The sequence below is a fragment of the Quercus robur genome, chromosome 6, assembly GCF_932294415.1.
Source record: "Quercus robur chromosome 6, dhQueRobu3.1, whole genome shotgun sequence".
Taxonomy (NCBI): domain Eukaryota; kingdom Viridiplantae; phylum Streptophyta; class Magnoliopsida; order Fagales; family Fagaceae; genus Quercus; species Quercus robur.
In genome coordinates, this window is record NC_065539.1 from 48,054,460 (window position 1) to 48,071,453 (window position 16,994).

Genomic DNA, 16,994 nt, shown 5'->3' on the forward strand with positions numbered 1-16,994 from the left:
TTCTCTTTCTTTTTCTTTCTTTCAATTTCAAACCAAACCCGCTTTCTCTACTAGTCGGCTTGGCTCATCAGCCACTCCAATTTAAAAGTTCTTTATTGTATTTTTATTAAGGAGATTATTATTATTATTTTTCAATCCTAATTGTTCACCCTCGTTTACAATGTCCCTCCAAAATTTAGAAATGTACAATTGAGTCATTGACCCTCCAATTTGAGAATGTTGTAAGTTGTACTTGTAACACTATTTTGTTGGTCTTAAGTTTAATAAAAAAAATATTTGCAAAGACGCGTGACTTTTACATGAGGTGGTACACCATGCATCTTCTACTTGTTTCCCAAGGAATTTTTTTTTTTTTCAAGGAAGAAATCTCAACTTAAAGAGCATAAAAAGACTATCATATCATAATAAATACCACACTGTCAATTTCAAGATTAAATTCAAGCCTTCTTTAAAAGCCAATATAAAGAATAATGACCTATTTGGAAGTTTAGAAAATGAGGGAGAATAGAGTAAAGGGAGGGAGAGTAATTCAATTACCTTATTTGGAAGTTTTTTAAGGAATGAAGGGGGAAGGGGAGATTTGGAGGGGTTTCAACTACCTCTAACCCCTCATTTTTAATTCCCCCAAATTGGAGAGATTTGGAGGGAGAGTAGAGTAAATAAATTATTGACCAAATGAATTTTCCAATTTACCATTTTTAAATTAACAAAATTACAAACCGGTTATATAAATAATCTTTGTTTGTTTCCTGAGAAAATTTAAGTGAATGAAAAAAAAATTGAATCTCACTATTTAGACGCCGCCAAGTCGTGGGTCGTCTGATCTACAAACAAATCACAAAGAAAACCAAAGAATGTTTGAGGCACAACGTTTGATGGATTTGCAAGACAATCCGAATTTCAGAGACCCAAAGTCATGGCTTTCAAGTGACAACAACAACAACAACATTAACTCGTCCCCGACTCACCTCCCGACGACTCACTCCTCACTCACTCCAACTCCAAGTGGCAATAATGTCGATCGCGTCCTCTTCAAAGACCTCGTCGAGATCGTCCCTCTCGTCCAGTCCCTCATTGTATTGCCTCTCTCTCTCTCTCTCTGATTCTCTTTATTCTTGTTTGTTTTCTGAGAATATTGGGATAGAAAGTCAACGGAACATTTTCAATCATTTATTTTTTTGCAGTTTCCTTAATTAGGTTTTGTAAAGTAGGGGTTTTCCTTTGATGGGTATTTGAAAGATGGAGAATTTGAACCCAAAAAAATGGAAATACGTTCATTTTTTAAGCAAAGGTTAATTATTGGTGTGTGTGGGTGTGGATTATTTGTTTATTTTTTATTTATGTATTAGTGGTATATATATGTTTTTTCCTTTTTTAGTTTTTGGGTATATACTTTATTTTGTTTTTTTTGTTTTTAATTTTATTTATGCTTCTCCAAAAAAAAAAAAATCACTGACATATTCTAAGATTTGGATGAATGATAATCAGGTTCAAGACTTTAAAAAACTGATAAATTAATCATAGACCAATGTTGCAAGTCCATTTTCAAATATGGATAAATTTGTCTATTTAAATCATTTCCTCTCCTCTCCATCCTAATTTTTAAAACATCCAAACAAGAGGAAGGACTAATTACTCAATTCCCCCAATATTGTCAATAAAATGATGTGACACTTTGTATATTATTAATCTAGTAAAATAAAATCTTAATTGTTAAATGAACTTTGCCCGTTTTCACTTAACTAAATTTCATGTTGCAAAATGAAAACAACCATGGACTTGAATGGTCAAAATGTACTTTATTCTTATTAAATTTAATAGATATAAAAATATTTATTTTGTATTAGGAATTCTAGATAAATTTAAATTGCTCTTTTTACTTATATTTCCTATTTTTATTTTATTTAAAAAAAATACACACATTTTAATTATTTAGTAGCATATATTTATAGAGTTATTGTTGGAAACTCAAAAATGACACTAAAACTTGGAAGTCCTCTTTCTAATAGTTCTTATGCTTTAAATTGAGTGAGATAAAAGAGAGGAGAGGAGAAGAGAAGGAAAGATAACCAAATGTACCATATTTTAATATAACTAGAGTGGAATGATTTTCCAATTTATATATCATGATTCATGCATAATCCACTATTAAATGTTAAAATTTTGATATACTTGAATTCATGACTTACTTTAGCCAACTTTTATTTGGTAAATTTAAGTTTAATCCAAAACTGGGACAAAAACAAAAATCATTTTGTAGAATTGAACATGTTTTGATTGTAATGTGATAAGGCTCACATTCATTCATTCCATTAGTTCTCATTTGTTTTGTTTAGAGGAGAGATATGAACTGGATCATCTTTCTCTTTTGTATATTTCTTATAAATCTCAGAAAAATGTAGGAAGTACAAATTTTGTAGCTTAGCCGTGAATCCGTGAGCCAAGCCAAATAGACATATGCAGCTGCACTTTTAGTTCTCCCACCAAAAAAATATTACGAAGAAATAAAAGCAAACCCACCGAAAGTTAAGAAGAAAAAAATAAAAAATGGCTCTCTTTTTCTTTTTCTTTTTTTTGGATCAGGAAATTGAAAGAAAAAGTGGGCACCAAAAGTGAACAAACAAAAAATTAAAATAACAAAAAGAAGGTAAAAAGGAGAAAAGGAAGCACCAAAAGTGAACTAAAAAAAGGAATAACAAGAGAATCCTTTTTCAACACGAGGAATAAAAGTTTCTAATTTGACTTACTATTTTTCTCTTTTTCCTCCATTTTCTTTATAGTGTAGTAAGGGAGGAATTGACTACTCTTCTAAATAATGGCTTCATTTGAAAATGTATAATTTTAAAAGAAAGTAAAGGAAAAAAACTTTCACCATGCTCAATGTACATTTTAGATCCTGTTTAGTTTGAGGGAAATAAGAAGGAAAAGAAATATGAAGAGGAAAACAAGGGAGATGATAAGGAAATTTTGTTGTTTGGTTAAGGGAACTAGTATGGAAGAAAGGAAAAAGGTATGAAGTTGTTTTCAACTATTTGATTTGAGGGAAGAGAGGAGGAAAGGGAATAGGAGAAAGGAAAATGAGGAGAGGATAAGGAAATTTTGTTATTTGGTGGGAGGGTCATACAAACTATTATATTCCTCTCTGACCTACTATTTTATTTCTTCCCAATTTGGGAGAAGAAGGAGAGAGTAATGATTCTTAAGGCCCACATAATGGTTATTTTTCCCTTCTCTTCCTCCTTCGCAAACTAATAAAGTACATGGAATGGAAGAAGAAATTGTAGTTATTTTCCTTTTCTTTCCTCTCTCCTATCATATTTTCTAAAGTAATTGACACTTGCTATTATGGAAAGTGTAAAACTTTAATATATATATATATATATATCTTCTATAATATATTATTATTATTTAGACACGGCCACAAAATGAAATTTATACTATCATTGCAACTTTGCAATAGTGAAGAAGCCACATGCATAATGCCACGAAAGGATTGGCACCTAAACAATCATATATTATATCTATTATATTAAAGTCAAAGCATAAACATAATTTAAATTAACTTCTAATTGTAATTTAATTTTGCTCTAAGTGTCTATTTTAATTTTCTTCTCTTTGATATCAAGTGACCAATTTATAATATTTAATGCGAAAAAAAAAAAAAAAAAAAAAACACCTCACTCACTTAGATAAAACCACCCCTTTTACTATTATTGAATGTTTTGGTGTGTAAGCATGAGTTACAACATGGTAGATGTATAATATCATAGGGTACCATTATCTTTACAACTCAAGAATAAAGTAGCATGAAGCTATGTGATGCAATATAGCATTTTTGCCCAAATATGTCTAACAAACCCAAAAAAAAAAAAAAAAAAAAAAAAACACAGGAATCAGGATCAGCAACTATTAACTAAAATAAAATTGTGTTACTATGCTTCTCCAAAAATGGATAACAGTGTAGCTTCTTCAAAGCAATTTTTTCCCTTTTTTTCCTCACTCTACAAAAAATTTGTCTAAGTTGTTGTATGGTCATTTACAAGCATAGAGGCCAGTAGATAAGGGAAGACGAAACTATTTTTTTAAAATTAAATATACACAAGTTCACAAGTAATCATTTTTGTACTCTTTTAGCCTTACAACTAATGAAAATGATTTGCATTTGGGTTATTTTTTTGCCAAAAAACTTATGCGTTTATTTGTTGAAAATTGACCCCCCAAAAAAAACTATAATTATATCTAAAGAAGTGAGATTCTAAAAAGTTATACATAAACAAATAAACAGATAAACAAACGGAAAAAAGTTAATAAAAATACATATAAATATTACCTAGTTCACTTATACTGTTATTAGCATATAATCATGGCAAGATATGCCAAGTTAGGCAATATGTTTAGCAACTACACTAAACTTCCAATTTTTAGGTCGGTCTCATTTACTACCGTCTGTGTTGGGCGAGTTGGTACTTCCCCAAGCCTTTAGGCTCTAGAGGATTGAAGATCTAAGTTTGAGTGGTCCTAGGGTGAGAGGGGGGAGGGAGGTAGAGGTTGGGTCATGGGTGTTGGGGTTATTTAATTAAGTAAAAGTTTCAAACCAATCCTAAAATCAAAAAATGAAAAAGAAAAAGAAAAAAAAGAAGATGTCGGTCACATTTAATTATTGTTTTGGTACTTATATTGGTGGAAGGGATAGTTGGTTAGAAGTTGAAGCCATACTTTCGTAGCAGAATTATTGAGGGGTCTAACGGGACCCATGGCCATTGGCACCACCATTCTTGTTAACCTAAAATAGCTAACTCTCACTTTTTAATATATATATAACTCTCACTTCCTCCATGTATGCAACCTAATTTCATTTTCAGGGGTTAAAGAACGAATAAAAATATTTCTGAAATTTCAAATTGAAAAATAACATTTAAAAAATATACAAATTTTATAAATTCATATTTATTATATCATTGTATTTTCAATATTCTTCTAATTCATGAAAAAAAAATCACATTTGGAAATATGTGTCATAGACAATAAATTCAAATCATAGATAATATATGCGTAAGTATGATTCGGATCTACTATTATCTCTTTATAATAAAAAAAAATATGAAAAAAAATAATACAAAATATTATTTTTTTAAAAGCATACCTGCATATTTAATAGTAGTGAATTAATCATTGAACCACTAGTTTGGATGACACTTCCAGTTATCCCAGCTTGAAGAGTGCATGCTCATAGCATTGGGGCATGATCTCCTATTGGAGTAATTATTAGGTGTTCTCGAAGTATGATGATATGATTCTTCCTCTCACAATCATAATATATTCCACTAATTAAATTCATGGTGGAATCTATTATGAATATGAAAAGGAAGAGCACCACGTCACCATGTTATGAAAGCATCCAATAATTTTCCCTCCTTAAGTTATATTTCAGTTAAAGAAAAAAACGAGTAATTCTTAGGTATTCTCGGGATACGATGAATGTTGTTTCCTTTTCTCACATTTATGATAGAGTCTACTATAAATGTGAGAGAAATGAGCACTATTTCACTATACTTCAAAAGTACCTAAATATTTCCTAGAAAAATTACTCACGAAAGAGGAGCTCCACCCTAATAGAATGTCCTTAATATGTTCCAAGGAACTTGGGCGAATGCCCTTAATCCGTTGTTAATTTTCCAATTGTCCTTACTTTTTTACTATCTATTAGTATTGCTTATTTAAGGGATATGGGCAAGATATCTGGGTAATGGGGTTAGGTGTGATGGAAAAAAAGGTTGGCAAGAGGCAAGTTTCTCTCCATTGTTATGAAATTGGAAAGGTTTAATTCATGAGAAAAGCTAAGTGTGCGTTTGAATACCACTTATTTTGCTGAAAACTGAAAACTAAAAACAAAAAAAAAATCTTTTGGTTACTGTTCATTAATGATTTTACTGTTCATCGTCTTGATTGCACTGGACTTAAAAAAAAAAAAAAAGCCAAAAAACGCAACTACTCTAAACGCAGACGCAAACGCTTACTACCCAAACAGAGCTTAAGCTTTTATGGATATACAGTTATACATTATATTATGTTATGTCATTTAAGATTTCATTTCTAATCCATTTTAAATTATGTGATACTATTCTATAGTAAATAATAAAAAAGTCAAAAACTTTGTAGTTTAATTAGTTGACATTTTTTGATATTTTGAAGGGAGACATCCAAGATTTAAATTTGTCTCTTCCATTTTAACTATCGAATTATCCAAAAAAAAAAAAAAAAACACGCAATTCTATATTAATCTTATATTTATAAGCTATTAAAGCTTCTCCATTAAGGAAAAAAAAAGGGACAAATGATAGATATATAATAGCAAAATAAAATGAGTACAAACGTAAAATTAAGCAAACTCATGATGTTGAACTGAATAGATGCAAATGCAACTTAGGAAATTTCAGGCCTCTTAGAACATTCATATAAGGCAAGGTATTTGCAAGTTTCAATTAAATTCTTACTCACTGTCAAGTGTCAACCAACTGAGATCTAAAATATCCCATATCATGTTAAGAACAAGCTAGCCAAAATTTTCGAAAGCTACGATACCTCGCTTAAGTTTGGCCAAAATTTATTGTATTTGTACAACTTGTATATTCTTACCTAACTGACTAATCTTTTTGTTGTTTTTAGCATTTTTCACTTCAAGTCTTCAATTGTCCGATGTCGCTCTCGCCAACCTTCCACGGCAACGTTTTCCATGACGTCAAGAAAGTGTAACCGTAAAAAGTGAATATAGAGAGTTATCTAAAATAAAAAGAGTGAATGGGTTTTGTATAGAATTTAACTAGACTTTATCGAGCCTTGCTATAAATGCTCTACGCATGTCACAGCCCAGAAGAGCATTTGCAGTAGTGGAGCTAAAAAACTATAATGTTATTTTAGCTCCACCAATATACCAAAAAAGGTTTGCAGCAGTGGAGGCAAACCTATAAATTTTAGCTTATTTGCTACAGTGCACATTTATAGATAGATGTGCATTGTAGCACACATCTGAAAAAAAAAATTAATTTTTTATTCCAACTCTGATTAAAATAATATAACTCACTTTATTTTTTTTTTCATTCTTTTATTCTATCTTACCATGCACTCTCAGTTCTCTCAAACTCTCATCTCTCTCAAGCTCTCATCTCCCAACCCACTCCACGCCGTCGCCGTCTCAGCCCAGCCCATGCCGTTACCGTCCCAATCCACGCCGTCGCCGTCCCACGCCATCCCAGCCCACGCCGTTGCCGTCCCACTCTCCTCTCTCACCGTCACTTTCCGATGTAGCGTAATCAGAAACCAAAGCGTTGGCAAGGATGTTAACAGCGTGGGCAGCATCGACACGTGGGTTTGTCTCCAATTTGTGCTGGATTTGTCTCCGGTTGGTGATTTTGTTTGGTCTGGATTGAGGATTTGGGTTTTTTTTTTTTTTTTTTTTTTCTCTGCTATGGACTGGTGGTGGTGGTGGTGGAGGATGTTTGTGCTGTGTGGTGGTGGTGGTGATATATTATTTTATTGTAGTAGAAATATTATTATTTTATTGTGATGAATATATTATTTTATTGTGTTGAAAGATAAAATAGATCAACTGCTGCAGCATGTGTGTAGGTAAAATAGATAAAGTAACTTTTGGTGGAGCTAAATTGCTAAAAATTTAGCTCCACTGCTATGAATGCTCTAATGTGTTACACACTTATGGGCTCTAGTCTAGGGGCTGTTATTGCATAGTTCTGGACTATACAATAATTTTTTCTAGTCTAGCATAATGTGCCGTTGTGTGCAACCAACCTTTACGGACCCAAGGGCTTGATGCATTCCATTAGACTAAACTAGGGAACTACCAAGTTAGTTTGATCTTTTTTTTTTTTTTTTTTTTTTTTTTTTTTTTTTTTTTTTTTTTTTTTTTTTTTTCTTTTTTGCAATGACTTTTTTCAACCCCAAAAGAGATAGTAAAGTCTCTCTTATTTTAAAAAATAAAAATAAATACCAAACTGAGAAAGAATAAAAAAATAAAAAAAAGTTCAAAACTTTATCAAAAAAAGCATTTAGGCATGCACTTATACACAGGCAATTTCACAACGTGCCCAGATGGACAGTTGTGATATATATATATATATATTTTAAAGGTCAATTGTAGGTTTGTATGAAAATAAAAAATAATGATATTAATTGCAACGTACCACGAAAAAGTATGTTTCTAACATAATTCAAAATTGGATTAGCATCGTGGGTTCCAGTTAGCTCAACTGGTAAAGTCTCTGATGATTGTATAAGAGATATGGGGTTCAATCCCCGCTTACACCAAAACTGATTGGTGTCTTGGTCTGATAATAAAAAGCTATTATCAGGAGCGGACGCCATAGGTTGAAACTTTCTCTCAAAAAAAAAAAAAAATTGGATTAGCATCTTATAGAGTTATTAAGGTAACTATATCATGAAGTTCCTAAAATTCTATACCACGTTATCATTATTTAAATAAACGTTCACTATCATTATTGTGGGAGGTGGAATTCTTTTGGAAGGACCACAAAAGCCAGGGCGTTTCGCTGATACTAATCAGCACATACGCTCACCCAAATCTTTATGAACATGGCTCTCCCTGAGGGGTTTATCAATGACAATATGGTGATAAAGGCAGATTGAGTCCATATCAGCAGAGTAATCAAAATTTTTTTTTTTTTTTTTTTTTTGAGTTTTTATGGTCATACTCTTATGTAGAAATGGAAGGACTATTTATAGGCTTCCAATGTGGACATGTCTCACCAATCTCAAGATTTGGGACTAACATGACCTTTATCATTCTAACATAATGACCTGTAGAGTGCAACTAGGCAGTTCCGTCCTACCTAATAAGGGATTAGATTGCAACACCATAAATTGATGGAAAGGATTGTGGCGCATTAAATGTTGAGATGGTTGCGTATGGCAACTGATCATTCTTTTGAGGTGGAGCTGAATGGAGGACACTCCTTTTTAGGTAGAGCTCACCGGCATAGTGCTAGGATTGGTCCTCAAGATTCATGAGGCTAATGTCCCTTTCTAGCTTTCAAGTCTCTCTCTGTTCTTATATAAACCACCACACTTTTTTTTTATTTACATGTTCAAGATTGGTTCTCTTTTCCTTCTCAAAAAAGAAGAAGAAAAGTTTGGTTCTCTTTTTTGTTAAACAAACTCAAGTTATTTCTTAAATTACTTAATTTCCCATTTGATAAAACCATGACTAAATTTTTTTACTAATTCACAAATGTATGAACCTTTACCACAGATGGATAGTTATATTATCAACAAATTCCAAATAATAATTTGATTTTATGCGAACTCATTTACAAACTTACACATTCTAATCTCAAGTATGTCTAAGTATAATTCTATACAACGACGACACAACAACAACAACAACATTATTATTATCGAGTTTCAATGTTTACGAGCTTGTTCTCGAATACATTATAATATTTGAGCTTACTTATTTAACAGTCTAGTTTAAACTTAGGCTTGGACTTGGACTTGAACTTCACTTATTTGTTACATAAATTAATATAAACAAACATTTCTAAGAAGTCAAACTCAAATTATTTATAAACAACTTGATTTATTTTCACACTTATTTAAAATGGATAGATAATAGGAATTCTAGAGGATACTCATTAATTGCTCGAACTTTATATTACTTTTTTTTTTTTTTTTTTTGAGGGAACAAACTTTATATTACTTCAGAACATTAGTAATATAATACCCATTCGGCTAATTTCATTAATATTTGAAAGCCCAATCCAAAAGAAAAAGACCAGTATTGGGCTAGTATGTAGCTAGACCAATTTAAATTTTAGCTTAATTTTATAATTAGGCCGATGCAAATAGTGGTTGAAAGTTGTTGTGGCTATGATGTTAAGCACGTGCTTCTCTTGGAACTCTACGAGAGGACACCTGTAACTTGGTTTCCACATGGGTGTTTTATGTCATACATTGCGAGCAGAACCTACCATGGCATTTCACACGCTGCACCACACATGTTTCACATTTCCTTGCAATGTGAAACACCAACACCATTCTGCCAAGGCCGGCTGAACAGTAAAAACAATAGATGCAGTCGCCCTCAAATAAAAAAAAGCTCCTAAATTTTAATCAATAGTGTTATTTATAATTAATAAATAAAATAATATTTTTTTTATCAAATGAAAAACAAACAAAAAAAAAGAGAGAAAAATGTTATGTTCACAATATTTTTCACAATACTTTTACAACAAATGCTAAATAATAGGTTGTTATAACTTGTTATTGACAGCAAAAAAAAATAATTATAGTGATGTTTTCAAATAGAAAACAAAAAGCAACTTAAAATCTAGGATTTATTGTGAAAAATATTGTGAATGTTGCACTTCTAAAAAATAAAACAATAATAAGAGTTGAGTTAGCAAACTTTTACTAATTTTCATCTAAGTCTACCATTAACCCCACTCTTTTACTTACCATTATCAATCTGCTACATCAACAAGTATGAAAAGTTTTGTCAAATTTTTTGTGTCTATAAAATTTCTAAATTTCTAAATAAAAAATTATATGTTGTTCATGTTAATTAGTAGTAATTTTACATCTAAAACAATATAATAAATTTTCGTCTTAGGCCCCTAAATGCATCAAGCTGTCCCTGCATTCTGCATAAACCTACAAATAAAAGATCTATTAACTGACTTCAACATCTCATCATGGAAAAGGTAAGCATATAAATTTTTTTTAGAGGTCCACTTGTCCAAACAAGAGCCCAGAAGACCTATAAAATGTAAACACTCAATCGGAGAGCACCAGTGTAATGCTGAAGTAAATTCCTTCTATGCTTAAGTCAAAACTCCGTAAGGAATAAAGATGTGAAGAAAACGATGAGTTTTATGGTGTTTTCTCTTATATTTTAGGGACTGTGCGGATTGTTGCTTATATAGAGGTCTCTTAAGGCCACTCATTTGACAAATTATACAATTCTCATTTCACTAAAAAACTCTCATCTTTCTAAAATTGCTAAGTTAGCTTATGAAAAAAAAGTTTGACTAACTCAATAATTTTAAACAAGTGTAAGTCTTGTAGTGAAATGATAGACAGATGACGTGATCCACTATGAGTATCGAATAATATCTCCACTCCTTCCTTTATTCTTTTTCATTATCTTTTGTCTTGGAATAATGAGAACTATGACATTTATGGGGAGCACAAATCTAGTGATTTAGGCCAATAATTGAAGGGTTAATGCCTGATGGGCTAGAATTTCAGATCTTAATTTAGGAGAGTGTATCTTTCTGTATTGAGGTTTGGTTTAAATGACATCATCTATTAGGTCTTCAATTGATGAACCATTGTTTACTTGCAATTAGAGGGTTGTCCATTTTGCCTTGTGCTGTGAGCGAGCATATTGACCATAGTTGGAAGAGCTACTTTCATCCCATAAGATACCTTCTCCATTAACAATCGAGTGCAATCCTTGAAAATACGACTCTTTCTTATGAAGCTAAATTCCCCAAAGTGAGTTTCCTTGATCAATGAATGAGTTATGGTGAATCTCCATTTCCACCCAAAAGAAAAGGCAAAAACCTTGAAACACTCCAATCATGGCATGGGAGGATCTATTGGGAAATTTGACAAACTTCAAAGTAAGGCACCTCTCATTAATGTCTAATTCCAAAGCAATAAGTCTGTATGGACAGAAAACTTCATCGAAATTTTCACAATTTTTTTTTTTTTTTTGGGTGGATGGGTCCAAGTAAAAGTTGATGACAATATGACACCCTATGTGAAAGAGTGAAAATTTCGGTCTATATAGCAGCTCTCTTTACATAGTGCATTTGTAAATGAAATATATAATATTCTAAATCCATTTATTATATACTCTGTTTATCACCACGTCGAAAGGAAAGCATGTTGGCGTCATAACCTTTGGCTGAGCAAACTTATCGGATATATTATAGGGTAAAGTTGTAGATTTTTAGAAATATTAAGGTATTATTTACAATATTTTGCTTTTTTTGGGGGCTAAACTGCAAACGGGTGAAACTACACCCCTAAAGTTTTTTTTTTTTATTTTTTTTTAATTTCATTATTATTTTTATTTAGTTCATTGTAATTTTAGATTTTAGAAATTTCATTTTGATTTTTTAAAGTTTTTTTAGGCTAAAAAATGACGTGGCATAATGAAAATGATGTAATATCATTTTATTAGATGAATTAAATTTACATGACAAGTTTGTGTGATATTTAACTGAAAATATGGACAAAACGGCTACTTATGCAAATAAAATATAACTTTTACATAGTAAAATTCAAATTTTGAAATTTAATAGTATAAAATCTAAAGACCTCAAGTTTTAGGGGTGTGTTTGGCATTTTAACATTTATTTTTTTAGCATTTTTGTTGTCAACAACAACAATAAAACTAAGCAAATAACTCACCCTGGCACAATTATAATTTTTCAAGAGTCATCATTTTCCACTGGAGAGGGAAAAAAAGATCAATGGTTACATGACTTAAAGAAAATATATGTAAAATAATTTACATTTTCCCCCAAAATTACAAAAAATTGTACGAATAATTCAAAATAAAAAAGATACGTAGTTTTTGGTTTTTACATTTCAAAAGATCTCAAAATTTGATTGATATTAGGATTTTTCACCAACTGATTCGCGAATCGCATCATTGGTCATTTGATGGTCAAAAGATTTTTTAATCCACAAAAATTAATGGAATTTAGTGTCATGGGCAAAATTGGCAATATGAAAACCTCAGGGACTTACAAAGAATAATTGAAACTTAGGGGATGTTTTTACAACTAACCAAAATCAAATGGGGTGTTTTCACATTTAGACATTTTCTTAATTTGTATACTAAATTTCATATTGATAGAATATTATTTAATCTATAAACCCATATTTTGCATATAATATGTGAAAATTCAAACATTTTCATAGTTGAGATTGTCACTTTCCTCTGATCATTTTAATTGTAAATTTGAATGACATAAAAAGAAAGTAGAATCTTGTCAAGATACGCTTTCCAAAAAAAAAAAAAAAAATATAAATTAAATTCAATGAGTAATACTACAGACATAAACTTATTTTAAAATATTTTTACAAACTGTTATCATGATCAACTTTTTACTAGTTCTTATCTAGGCCCACCACCAATATCACTTTTTCATTTATTAATAACCATTCATCACATCAACAGTTTGTAAAGAAATTTATAAAAAGTTTGTAACTCTAGCATTTTTCGAATTCAATATACAATAATAAAATTTAGATACAATTTCTTAAATGTTGTTAAGGACTTTCAATTAATTTCAAAAAAGAAAATGTTGTGAATGTAACTGTCGTCTTTTGATTAACCCTTGACCGGTATTTAATAAAAGGGTTAAATTTACCTTCAATATTTTTTTTTAAAAAATCTAATTTTATTTTAATGAGAAATTGTCACATCACCCACTAACTAAATAAAGTGTGGAGATTAAAACACACTATCACTTGCTATTATATATTTAAAACAAAAAAACATATCCAGTAAAAAAAAAGAGAAAATCTATAATAAAAAAATGTGCTATTTTTTTAAAAGGACCATTGAATTTAACTAAGAAGTCAATTGGCCCTTAATTAGTGCACCTAAAAGTTGTAGGTATTGCATAATAATCTCCGCAAGCAAACGGTTGAAAAAGGCAAAAATTAAGAAAGGAGAAGCCAAACACTCCCCAATAAGAGTGTTCGATACTAACGATGCTCAACAAACCTCAACAAACAACACAGAAAAAAACGAGCTGGGCTTTCTATATATAACGTTGTCAAAAACCCCTCTTCTCTCACACACACACACTCAACACACAACCTTCGTGCTCTCCGTCTCTCCCAAAACCCCATTTCTCTCTCTCTCTACAACCTCAGATCTCTCTCTCTCTCTCTCTCTCTCTCTCTCTCTCTCTCAATGGCCTCTGTTACAGGAACTTCGATTTCCATGGCCTCCTTCAAGGCCAGCTTGGTAATGATATTTCGATCTTCTTTTTTGTTATTTGTTTTTCTTTTATAATTCAATCAGTGAATCGTTGTTTTCAGATTTATGATTTTTTTTTAATTGTTTGATATTTGTTTTATAATCATACTGTGGTTCTGCTTAGTGATTCAGATCTTCGTTTTATAAGCTCTATTTTCCTTTTTAATTGAAGGAAAACTAGAAATGTTTGATATTGATCTTGAATTTTAAAGTGGGTTATGTATTTGTGGTTGTTGCAATTTGTGTTATTGGATCGGTTTCTTCAATATTGATGTTTATAATTTGCATCTTATAACTAAGGAATGATTAAATTTCAATTAAGTTCTTGTTTACTGGCTATTATTTTAATTTATGTGACTAAGATTCTGATATGTTGTGTATGATTAAAAGTATCAATGATTTATGAGACAAATATTTTTACTTTATATTCTACCAAAGAAAATTTTGTAGTCGGTAAAATATACAGGACCGTTTTTAGTCTCTCTCTAACTCTTTGTTTTCTGTTGATGTTATTCAGAGTTTGGACTTTGAATTATTTAATTTCGAACATAACTATTTCATTGGTCAACCCGTAAATTCTCTTGTGGTCAAACAAAGGACCTGGTTTCGAATCACACCTATCCCAAAAATCAATTGGCGTTTTGGCCTAATACTAAAGAGGAATTATCATGGAGTGAATATATATATATATATATATATATAATTTTGAATGTTCATAGCATGCCATGTATTAAGGAGACCCATTTGCGTGATCAGCCTGATTTGATGGTACTAGAAAATCCCATTTTATGGTTGGCGGATATGGCTTTAGACTGTTTGGAGATAAGACCATTCAAATTAGATGTTTAGTAGATTAATTGATGCTTGTTGTGTAAAAATAGAGAGATTAAGCCAATTTTTTTACTTTAATCTAAACAAATATTGTCAGTTGCCAGAACTGATGACTGGATTTTACTTTTCAAATTGTTGAAAATATATGAGGATAATCATTTTTTCTTTAATAAAAATTCTTTCCATTTTTGGTCTTAATTCAGTTATTGTGGTTGATTGGCTAACCAGGCACCAAGCAGCAGGACCTCTAATCTGAAATCAGTTTCCTTTCCTATTAGTGGGAAAAGCTTCACAACTCTTAGGATGCAGCCAGCACGTTTCCGTATTTCTTGTGCGGTAATTTCTTCACTATTCCAGAACATATCAAATTTATCAATATTTTGACCTTTCAACACTCATGGTATATTGTTCTTTGCATTCTAGATATGTTCACTAGCATTGTATTAACTGATTCATCATTTGTTTGTCAAACAAAAGCCTATCATAACCTTGACGAGGTTAACCTTACGAGTCCAGTGGCAGTCAGTCAGAAAGTTTTCCTAAATATCTAAAATGTATCATGAACAATGTGCTACATGTGATTGTCAGGGTTGTTCATAAGTGGGTGTTTCTCTCCTGACCTATTGTATAAGCTGCTTTTGTCTTTGGGTTATCCATGTGAACATTTGTTTTCTTTGGACATACTATGTGGTTTTAAATAATGAAACTAGTACATATATATATAGATTTCAAGCATAGTGTTTGTATGTTGATGTAACCAGCAACAAGAATGCTAATGCTCCTGTGCAGGCCAAACCAGAGACAGTGACAAAGGTGTGTGAAATTGTGAAGAAGCAGCTAGCTCTACCTGATGATTCCGCAGTCACTGGAGAGTCAAAATTTGCTGCCCTTGGAGCTGATTCTCTTGACACGGTACCCTAATATCTACCCAAGAAACATCTGTTATATTTGCCTGTACATATTGTTTTGTTCTGATGCAACTCTTAATTAAAGGCCCATTGTTTATTTTGTTACTGTACAACCATCAAGCAACTTTGATATTGCTGTTGTACTTGTTTGGAAAGGTAATGCTTGAATATATCTGAAATGAGAGGGAAATCAAGGCTCTGTTTGGTAGAGTAGTTAAACAACACATTTTCAGTTTTAAACAATAGTACACACTTTTTCACCCACACGTATTTCAAAAAACTACAAACAACATTACTCAAACTCCTCTACCAAATGGGCCCCAAATTCTTTGAATGTAGATGTGTTCCCTTAACCTTTTAACTTGTACCTTCTCCAAGAATAACAATAAGTCAATAATTTGCTTCAGCTTATTTCTACTATTTTGTTTATCTTGCTGAGGCATTTTACATTTAACTTCACATGCTGCCTTAAAGAAAGCAATATACATGGAGTTATCATTGATAATGATTGATTCTTTATCAAACTGTATTTATTGTCTTCCTTCTGAATCGATTTCCTGATAAAATGCACTCAATCTCTATAGCCAATATTGTGCCACTACTTATTTTATTGCTTGACCTCACTGAAGAATATGTAACAATAAAAAAAAAATCCTTATACTTTATTCCACTACCAATCAGCATACATCTCATGAGAATGGTGGTATAAAAATGAAGTGACATCCAATATAAGAGGAAACTAGAATGAAAAGAGTGGGTTGGGTGGGGGGTTCTTGATTTAATGAATCATGTGATTTTAATACATGTGGATGGTCTTATTCATTGTAAGTCTTAACTCATGAAAATACCTCTTTCCGAACAGGTTGAGATTGTGATGGGACTTGAGGAGGAGTTTGGGATCAGTGTGGAAGAAGATAGTGCACAGAGCATTGCCACTGTTCAAGATGCAGCAGATCTGATTGAGAAGCTCATTGAGAATAAGGGTGCTTAAAATAGTTTGAGAGAGATCATTGAGAAGGTTGCTTAAAATAGTTTGAGAGAATGTCAGACATTTTTCTATATTAGTCTATCTAGAGTTTTATATTTCATGCAGTTCTTTTAAACTCAGTTTGCATGTCTTGCTCGTGGAGCTTGTAGCGTTCCAAAAGAACTCACCTGGGACTCTTATGTCCCTCACTTTTTTTATTTGTCTAGAACTTTGATGCCTCCGTTTCATA

The 16,994-nt window shown here is 31.5% G+C and overlaps 1 protein-coding gene across 1 annotated transcript; it reads left to right on the forward strand.

The window, feature by feature from the left end:
- The first annotated feature begins 13,788 nt into the window (after window positions 1-13,788).
- LOC126689172 (acyl carrier protein 1, chloroplastic-like) lies at window positions 13,789-16,994 on the forward strand. Its single transcript, XM_050384238.1, has 4 exons — window positions 13,789-14,026; window positions 15,098-15,205; window positions 15,659-15,781; window positions 16,640-16,994. The coding sequence occupies exons 1-4, from the start codon at window positions 13,973-13,975 to the stop codon at window positions 16,766-16,768; spliced, it is 414 nt and encodes a 137-aa protein (XP_050240195.1). The 5' UTR covers window positions 13,789-13,972; the 3' UTR covers window positions 16,769-16,994.

Coding starts and splice junctions, on each gene's coding strand:
- LOC126689172 (XM_050384238.1), top strand. CDS start 13,973: ATGGCCTCTGTTACAGGAACTTCGATTTCCATGGCCTCCTTCAAGGCC. Junction 14,027..15,097: donor CCTCCTTCAAGGCCAGCTTG/GTAATGATATTT, acceptor TTGGCTAACCAG/GCACCAAGCAGCAGGACCTC. Junction 15,206..15,658: donor GTTTCCGTATTTCTTGTGCG/GTAATTTCTTCA, acceptor GCTCCTGTGCAG/GCCAAACCAGAGACAGTGAC.